The sequence below is a fragment of the Patagioenas fasciata genome, chromosome 7, assembly GCF_037038585.1.
Source record: "Patagioenas fasciata isolate bPatFas1 chromosome 7, bPatFas1.hap1, whole genome shotgun sequence".
Taxonomy (NCBI): domain Eukaryota; kingdom Metazoa; phylum Chordata; class Aves; order Columbiformes; family Columbidae; genus Patagioenas; species Patagioenas fasciata.
The window spans coordinates 32,467,811-32,477,311 of NC_092526.1; the positions used below are offsets into that span (position 1 = coordinate 32,467,811).

General features: G+C 47.4%; 1 protein-coding gene across 6 annotated transcripts in view; it reads right to left on the reverse strand.

Moving 5' to 3' along the window:
• Positions 1 to 9,219, reverse strand: part of ERBB4 (erb-b2 receptor tyrosine kinase 4) — a 616,649-nt gene extending 607,430 nt beyond the window's left edge. For 4 of the 6 annotated variants that reach the window (XM_071811273.1, XM_071811270.1, XM_071811272.1 and 1 more), the window contains exon 1: positions 9,012 to 9,218. In XM_071811273.1, the coding sequence (XP_071667374.1) occupies positions 9,012 to 9,108 (97 nt within the window). In that variant the 5' untranslated portion in view covers positions 9,109 to 9,218. Of the gene's footprint in view, positions 1 to 9,011 lie in introns of all 6 variants that reach the window. The other 2 variants (XM_071811269.1, XM_065840604.2) reach the window with 2 other exon arrangements.
• Between the last annotated feature and the right edge of the window lie 282 nt (positions 9,220 to 9,501).

Genomic DNA, 9,501 nt, shown 5'->3' on the forward strand with positions numbered 1-9,501 from the left:
CATAACCCCTATATTTTAATGCCTTAACCATACGTCATGGCAGCAATCAGACTAGAGCTATTAGAATCTTAATAAACCCATGTTTCCATCTCCAAAGTCACCAGCAATAATTCCCAGACATTGGAAGAAAAATGAGTCAACCAACCCCTGCATAAAATCTTACCAATAAGTTAAAAACCATGGCTTATAAAAACAATTCCTGGATGTCCCTGTTTCTTAAGCTACAGGAGTTTTTACTTTCATCTGCACACGGAGGAGCTAAAGATGCTTTTCCTTCTTTATGCAAAGACTGGGATTCTCACAACTCTAAGATCTTGGGATAAAATTAACATGAAGAAATTTGCGGGCAAAAACACTGTGTGAATCTATTTGCAAATCTTAAAAGAAAAAAAAAAATCTCCTTCTGTCCCCAGTCTTTAGTTACTACAAGGAAGTGAATACTAATAAAAGGCTATTTAAAAGCTATTTTATTAAAGGTTTGAGCTGCACACCAAAACCCTTGAGCAGCCAAAAATATTCAGCACAGACCTGATTTTATTTCCTTTCTGAGCAGTTGGACAAAGCCACAGAAAATGAAAAGCATTGCTACAGTTGTTAGCAACTCCAGAAAGAAACCTGTGCCACAGACACCACATTATCAATGCAGCAGCTGCCTGTTGTATCGTGACATAACAAGATTTCCCACTGACACATGAAGCAACATTAGAAGCAAACATAGCCCGTAACTTCAGCATGTTATACAGCACAAGGGTGATGTAAATGCTGTAAAAGTTATCACCACTATTTATAGTCTCTCATAATTTTACATTTTTCTAATACGACCTTCCCAACACAAAGTACAGCCCCGGGGTGACACCAGGGCTGCGCAGCTCGTCAAGCTCCCAGCAGTTTTAAACATGTTGCACAAGAGGACACAAACGTGCATGATTTCGAGAGCAGATCAAAACTCTGGGACACAAAGAAAAAGAATCCTCCCCACAGAGAAATCCAGGGAGAAACTCACAGCAACTGGAGGGCACGTCGAAACCAGCACAAAAGCCCTCCTCTACTTCAAGAACAGACAAAAGGAGAGAGAAAAGCTGCAATGGCTTCGCATTTGTTTTGAAAATTTCCATTTTCTCTTAACGGGATATTAATCCCCCTCATTCCCAGGAGCTCCGGTGGCGCCAGGGGGAGTGAGTCCTGCCTCACGCCGCCCAAGCCCCCGGCAGAATCAGGTCCCCAGGCATTTCACTGGGACACTGGGATGAGCGACTGTGTCAGCTTGCCAAGGGTGTGAAATAGCAGGGATCAGATCTCAATTTGCTAAACAAAATTAGCCGCACACCATTCTGTTTGCCTATCCGTTTCTCCCGCTCACGATGTGTTAATTCGGGCAGCAATCGCTGCAGTACGTACAGATAGAGCAATAAAGGCGGCTTTCAAATAAAGCAGCCATATACATTATTTTTGCCTCCTCCCTATGCAATTCCATGGCTTTTTCCATATGCTCCAATGCGTACGTCCTCTGAACATTATTAATAGCTACTAAAGAATATTATCTGCCTACCAATCACTTCAGCTTCCTACTTAATGGCAAGTACATTTTTAGAGCATCAAATACATCAACAGGGACAATGGTTGCTAAATTTGAAGTCAACAACAACTGGAAAACGTTAGCTACTTCACTGGTATTTTTATGCTCTACAGAAATATCTCTTGAAATAAATGAGCCTTTTTTTGTCCTTTCAAAGAGATAATAAAATAATACTGAATTATAAATACTGTCACATATCCTCAGCAAACAGCAATTTAAATTTAGATATACACATTTTTACTACCAAAGATAATGAGCAAAAATATCTACAATTCAACTTTGTATAGTGGACTAGAAAAAAAAAAATCTTAAAATTATAGCTGGACGGCAGCCACATCACAGCCAACGAACAGTTGCCTGTATATGGACACTCTTAGAAAAGGGGTTAAAGCAAAATAACTCTTACAAACAAATGCTTACTATTGCATCTGTTTGCAAGCCTAACCTTAAAAGATGCCTAAAATATTCCATTAGCATGCTAACCATGGTACATAAACTTTTATGCTTAAAATGCTTGATATTTCAATGTAATTTCAATTAATGGAAATTGAACATTAGAATGTGCATCAAGTAAAGTGTGATGATTTTTCTTCCTGTTCATGCACCAAAACAGCCCCACGCTGCCAGTGCCAGCTCCTGTCACAGGAGCTTTGTCCACGGGAGACATTCCTCAGTAGCTTGCTGGCGTTCAGGGGAGCCAAACTGCTACAAATCTGCTGGCACGTTCAGATCTGTGCACAGAGGTATTTAAGCAGATGCTTAAGTGGAAAGTGTGCAAGTGGATCTACAATATCTGCTCCAGCACCTCACCGAGCTGCAAGCATGAGCAAGGGACACCTGCCCTGTAGGAGATGCTTTACTAGGAAAACGGGAGATGAAGGTGTGGAGGAACCATTTAGAAAGGCACGAATGAGTGGCAGGAGCCAAGTCGTGCTGAAAGTCCCCAGGACAGGGCAGGTTTCAGAGGCTTCCCCCTCAGACACAAGAGCAGTGCACTCTCTTACAGTGATGCTACAACCAAGGCTGCCGTCACCATTTCACAAACTTTGGGCTTTTCCAACTTATTCATAACACAACTTGGTTGAAAAGTGATGGGGTTTTGTTTGTTTGGGCTTTTTTGTTTGTTTTAATTTGTTTGTTTTTCAGTGTGCAAGCTTTATTCTTCAACCTCCCTCCGACTTGACCTGTTTCCTTCATGAACCACAATGCCGCAAAACTTGGGAAGGATGAAAAAAAAGAGAGAGGTCAGGTACCACAGCTCTTAATAAATGTTTATTAAGCAGATTATTCAAGCAGCTGTGTCTGAAGGGTCAGATATTGTCCTGCAGTGCTACAGCAGCCTCCACACATGAACTTAAAACCTGTCAGCAGCATGTCCCCCAGCTCAGCATCCTCCCCAGACACCCTGTGGGAGCAGCCTGTGACAGAGACCTGCCTGCTATGAGGCAGCTCAGCCCCTGGCCAGCACACAGCTGAGCTCTGCCTCGGGGCCCCTGCCTTCCCCAAGTTCTGCCAAGCCCCATTTCCCCAACTTTCTTACACTCCTGGTTGCTCTGATAGTTTGGTGCACACTCTGAAACACAGAAGCACTGAGGTTTATGGTGGGTAGTTGTCACCCCACATAACAGCAGGGAGATAGAATCCTCACTTTTGGTGGAGTGGGTTAATGCTGCTCAAGGTGAGGGTGCATCAGCACCACCCAGAAACCAGGCATGAACACTGAGGAGAAAAGGTTCACCCGTCCCTGGCATCAGCTACAGGCTGGTTCCGTAAACCAGTGCCCACTCAGATTGTTTTTTAGAAGATATCTATAAGCGCTGTATTTCTGTATGCTCAACACCAGCTGGTGGTGAGATACAGGATTCATGTCACTATGTGACAAGAGCCCACATTGCAACACTGATTTATTAGGAAAAGATCAAGAAAGATCAAGTTATAAATGCCTGTTCAGTTACTGTACGCCTAGCTGACATCAGAAGAGGAATCAAAACACAAACTTAGTCCATCTTAGAAATATCTAAAAGGGAATTTACAGCATAGGATGACTGATTTTTTTTTTTTTTTTTTTTTTTTTTTTTTTTTTTTGTTATAGCTCTGAAATGAACTGCAACCAGTAAAGGTTTGGGGGTTTGGGACTTACTTTCCCATTTACCTATTTTACCACCTACTCCTTTGTCAGGAGCTATATTTTATAGGCTTCAGGCATTGAAACAAAACATAGTTAACACTGGAAAACAGAAATACTTCTTGATACTCTTACAGTGTGAATTTCTATACCTTGTACGTTTTTATATTCTTGGTATTCTTACAGTACAAGTTTACAGTGTGACTAGTACTTGCTCCTGTGGTTTAAATTACAGACTTTGCTGCCCAAATGCCTTCCAGTGTCAGACCCTCAGGTATCACTGATGCACAAGCTGTCCTGGACTTTGCACCCCCTTTTATGCAAAGTTGGAAGAAGGACAACTTTCCCTTGCAGGCTGAGAAAAAAAAAAAAAAAGTATAAACATATATATATAGCAGCAGCTGTTCAAAGACTTCAGGAGGCTTGGCATGCACCCGTATGCCCAGCAGAGGTAGCGGACAGTGCAGAAATTAGACTATCTATCACGTGGACACACAGATCATCACAGGGAAGCTGCCACCGAGCACAGCTTAAACTGTTCGTCCAAAGCAAGAAGTTGCTAAACAAACATTAACTAGAGTTGCTGAAATGACAAATCTTTCTGGCAGACTCCAGTGTTCCCATGGGATAATTCAGCTTCAGCTACACGGGTACAAAAACCCACCAGCAGCCCGCACTTGTTTGCAAAAGTAAAAGCTTTAAGTCAGTGAAAACAAGAGCCCATTGAACACCCTGAGGACTTGTCAGCTCAGCACACATGTGAGACACAGGACACAGCTGAGTTGTGATCACCTCCTCCTGCCTTCACTCACACCACAGGAAAAAGAAAATCCCAGGAACAAGCCCTCATTCCTTTCCTGGTGAAACTGCCTCAGCACACTGAGAGAAGCAGAGCCCACAGAGAGAAGAGGCTGAGCTATTCCTACAGAGTTGCCACCACTTACCAATAGTCTTAAGAGCATAAACACAGTGTTAAACCTGTATCTGTGCAGGCAGGGCACTAACCAAGTTCAGAAGCTTTCAGGGAACCAACCTGTTTCCCCATACCAACCACCACGCACAAGCTCACCCTTACTGTCCTAAAGAAATCAGGAGAGAGTTCACTGTGATGTCGAAGCACTTGCATTCCAAGAAAAGGACCAGAATGAATATTAAAAAAAAAAAAGCCACCACAAAACAAAACCACAAACAAACAAACAAAAAAAACCCACAAAACAAAAAACACACCACAACAACCCAAAAACAAGCAAACAAAAAAAAAACACCAACCCAAAACAAATAAAAAGAAAATCAAAACCACACCATGCACTATGGACTGCACCTTCCTTCTAAGCAAGTGCATGTGTTTTACAAGGACCATCTGATCACACTTAATTGTGTTGAGTAATAGGATTTCTTCTCTTTCTTTTTCTAACTTGCCACAATGTTTGCTACACTATTAAGAGCATGCACTTAATTTCTAGTTTGAACTTGTTCACCTTCAGTACCCAGTCTGGTCCTGACTTACTGCTTAGCCTAACGGGTCCTCTAGAATTCAAACCTAGAAATTCACTGCCAATTTTAAGCACTTTTGAGTACAACCAAACCATCCTTAACTCCTCCTTGAAGTCACCTGAGCTCCTTTGGTTGCTCATTTGAAGGACTTCATGGTCTTCTGCATTACTCTCTCAGCACATTATTACCACTCCCCTGTCCTGCAACCAAGGGCAAGGGAGGTGGGGGCAGGACTCCAGAGATGGCCCATTTGTTGTACCCCCTTTAGGCACCAAAAAGCTACTCCCTAGCCAGGGAGAGGCTGTGGAGGGGTGCTGAGCAGCAGGACCAGAGCCTGGGAAATCACATCTCCAACTCTAGATCCTGCTGCCTGGGAGCTCCTGGGGGCTGCTGCCACCTAGAGATGCTCACACAGCAAGGCTGCAGGCAGCCACCCCGCACACCCCACGGCACCCCATCATCGCAGCCCACAGAAAAGGCTCACAGCCCACCCGAGCAGCTCACCAGGTCTGGCAGTGACTTGCATAAAGCTCTTTTTCCATAAAGCCTTTGAACATGTGCATGCTCTCGATGACACACTACACTTCCACATACAGCATGAGTGAACTACCTGTGGTTTGTTTAAATGTATCTAATTCAAAACAAATGAAAATAACTTTACATCCCCTGAAATTTAGAAGGAAACATTTAGTTAAATTGAGGGCTGTGGCTAATTCTTTGTCAGAAAACTGAGGACACATTTTAGAACCACTCAGCATTACAAATTAAGGTCGGAGTGCAAAGCAGCACTTGCAGCTCAACTCAGTGCACCTGCAGGCTGCTGCACCCTCAGCTGCCACACTCACAAGGGACCCAACGTGGCTTATCCCACTCCCCATCCTGCTTCACTACCATGCAGAAAGGCTTCTCCCCTCACGAGCTGCCTATGCCAAGTTTCATTTCGTTTACTCATAGGCAGGCATTTCAGGTCCTTATTATTACTGTTTTCATGTTAATTACAAGCACAGCTCTTAGTGCCAGAATCCATAAACATATACATCAATTACCATCTCTTTAAAAAAAGAAAAAAAAAAAAAAAGGAAGTCACAACTAAGTCACTCAAGCACTGCTCTGGTTATTATGCAGAGGCTCCCCCCACCACAGCCCTAAAGACAGGCACGCACTGTGGGGAACAGGACTCCATAACAGTCCCCGTTCCCCCTTGGTAAAAGGGCTGAGATGGGACATCTCCTTTGCAGGGACTGAGTCATCTGATGGCAGCTATGGGCTGAAACTCCCAGTCAATATTTAACGTGCCTTTGCAAAGGCACTCAGAGCTCAGCCTAATTTTAACCATCAAATAGACATCGTGGCGGAATAAACGGGAGGGGTGCCAAGGAGGGCTGCTGCGAAGGAGAGGAGCTGCATCTCTCCATGGGCATGTGGCATGTCCCATCCAGCATGGCCCAGAGAGGAGCAGCAGCATGAAATTAAAGCCTTGCACACCCATCACCTTGAACATGCTCCTCACCGGAGAGAGAAAAAAAAAATAACAAAAACAACAACAAAACAAACAAACAAAAATCAAACCACCAACAAAACACACTGCAAAAATATTTGAAGTACAATTAATTTCTCAGAGCAGTTGAATAGTTCAAAGAGCACTAAGTTAATTTGGCTGTAATTATTTAACAACTCAACAGCTCCATGTATCAGAAAAAGGAGTTAATTTATCTGCTATTTCCAAGCAGAACAAAGACTCACTAGCTTCCAGGTAATAGCCCAAACTGTTTGGCTCACGTGACCCTGGCTGAGCTGTGCACTGTGAACATTATATGCCCAAGCACGGAGACACAATTAATAAAGAAAAAAACCTCCAAAGTATTCACATATTTGCATCTTAACCAACAGATGTGGGAAAATGAAATCAAAAGTTTGGCCAACAACTTGCTTGCATGACTGAAGACATGATCATCTCCCTTGATGAAGGTGGCAGCAACAGCCCCATCCTAACATCCCCAAAAGCCAGGAAAGCCCATATTGTAGGGCATCCTAAACATTTGCAAATCCATGCTCACCTGGCCAGCCTACTTTGCTATTTCAGTAAGTGCCAAGCAGCAAGTCAATCATTAATAACTGCCATTGCCCACAGCAGCACCCAAAACCCTCCAAACAGAAAATGTCATTCCAACCCCATTACTTTAACAAACAGATTTATTTTTTGCATAGTGCAGGGCACAGCAGCTTTTCTGCATCACAAATCCATGAGGGTTCCCCAGAGGTGTCAAGACAGACAGGACAGCAATCCTGGACCAATGCCCTTTATTTTCACTGGGTTATAAATCCAGCAAGGGAGCATCTTTATGATTGTCCACTCCAACAGCCACAGCTGAGCGGTGGGGAAGGAGGGCCAGAGAGCAGGGGAGCAGTCCAGTGAGGAGGGCTGCTGCACAAAATTGGGACAGACTACAGGGAAAGTCTGAGACAGAAAAGTACCAAGTCAGGGAAGAGAGGCTGTGTGTAAACAGGGAGGCAGGCAAAAAAGGTACGGTAAACCAGAGCCTGTGAAACCAGAAATGAAATGCTCCTTCAGCTGCAATTTACTGATCCAAACCGCAGGAAAAGACAACACAAGGAAAAGCAGCAGCAGCCCAGTGTTTCACTCCTGCTGATTTCAAGGATTAGAAAACAATCACACGCAGGAAAAGTAAACTGTGCATCAAGATCAAAAACTGCCTGCGAAGCCTAACCAGGCAAGCAGAGCCGGGACACGTTTCTTTCACTTCTCGTCAAACACGGCATCATCTCAGTTACATAAAGCCCCAAAATATAAACTGAATTGTGAGAATGAGGAGCTGTTGCACCAATAACGCCCAAGCATCATACATTTTGCATCACCGGGGAGAAGAGAAGAAAAAAAAAAAGTTATAAAGATTGACTATATTTTCTTTTAATGTTTTATTCACAGCAAAGGCGCCCGAGAAGCCGACGCAGCGGGAGGCGATCCCGGTGCCCTCCCCGGGCGACTACACCGGCACAGCCCCGGTACCACAGCGGTGGAGAGCGCTGCTCCGATGCCAAATAAAAATTATATAAAATCAAGCCAACGCTGCACGTTTCCCACCAGAAAGTTAAAAAATCAGGGGAGACTCTGCCGGAGGAAAACGCTGCTTTCCCGGGTTTAACTTCCAAGCCACCTGCTCGCTATGCCCCGTGCGCAAATACGCTTGGACCTGTGTTTACGTTGCAGTGTTTGGACACACCTTATAGCTACAATGTATACATGTGAGGGAAAAGCTTTCTCGTCTGCCCGGCGCAGCACAAAGTTTCGGAACGCGCAGCCCGTCGGAGCGGTAGCGGCGGCACCTGCGCGGCCGGCGGGGACACCGCGCCCGGCCGGGGCTGTGGAGGAGAAGAGCGGCCCCGGAGCCCGGGCAGCCGCCACCAGAGCGAGGACAGCGGAGAGCCGCTGCCGAGAAAGGGCAGCGCTCCGAGAGGGGCTCCAAGGCAGATCCTCAGCGCGGCACACGCTATCATTTATAATAAAAATAAAGTGGTGTTGCCACGACATTGCTCGGAAGCGGCGACCTGCGCGGAAGATCCGCGGCCGCCGGCTCCGCTCGTTGCCCGGCGGCTCCCGCAAGGGCTTGTCGCCCTCTGGCAGCCGCCTCTCCGCGGGACCCGAACAAACTCCCGCACCCTGCGCAAGGGGATGGGAACCCTCTGCTCGCAGCCCCGCCGAGCTTGCGGAGAAGTTGGTGGGAGGACGCCGCTCCGCCGACTCCATAAGACCCCCTCTCCGTCCCTCACCGCGGACCGGGTCGCTCGCTCACCCACCTGCCTGTGCCGCCGCGGCGGTCCGCGGGGCCCCGGCCGCCGCCGCCGCCAGCACGCAGCAGCTCCACCACAGCAGCCCCCCGGCCGCCGCCGGCATCGCGCCGCCGCCACTGCCTCAACGCCGCCACTGCCTCAACGTCGCCGCCATCCCCCGCGCAGCCTCCGCGCTGCCGCCGCCGGCTCCCAAAAGTTGCCGCCGCCGAGCCACCGCCCCCAGCGCCGCCCCTCGGCGGGCTCGCCGCGGCGCCGACGGGGCGGCCGCCGCTGCCGGCCGCGGGGCGCTGCACCGCCAGCACGCGGGGAGCGGAGCGGCGCGGAACGGCGCGGAACCGCGACGAGGCGGCGAAGGAAGAGCGGCGGGACAGAGCGAGGGGGCGGGCGGGGGCCGGCGCCGTGCGGGACCGCCCCGCCTCAGCCGCCGCGCCCCCCACCCCACACTTCCCTCCGCACCTGCGGAGCCGCGCGGGGCGGTGGCGGGGGCACTCCCGCC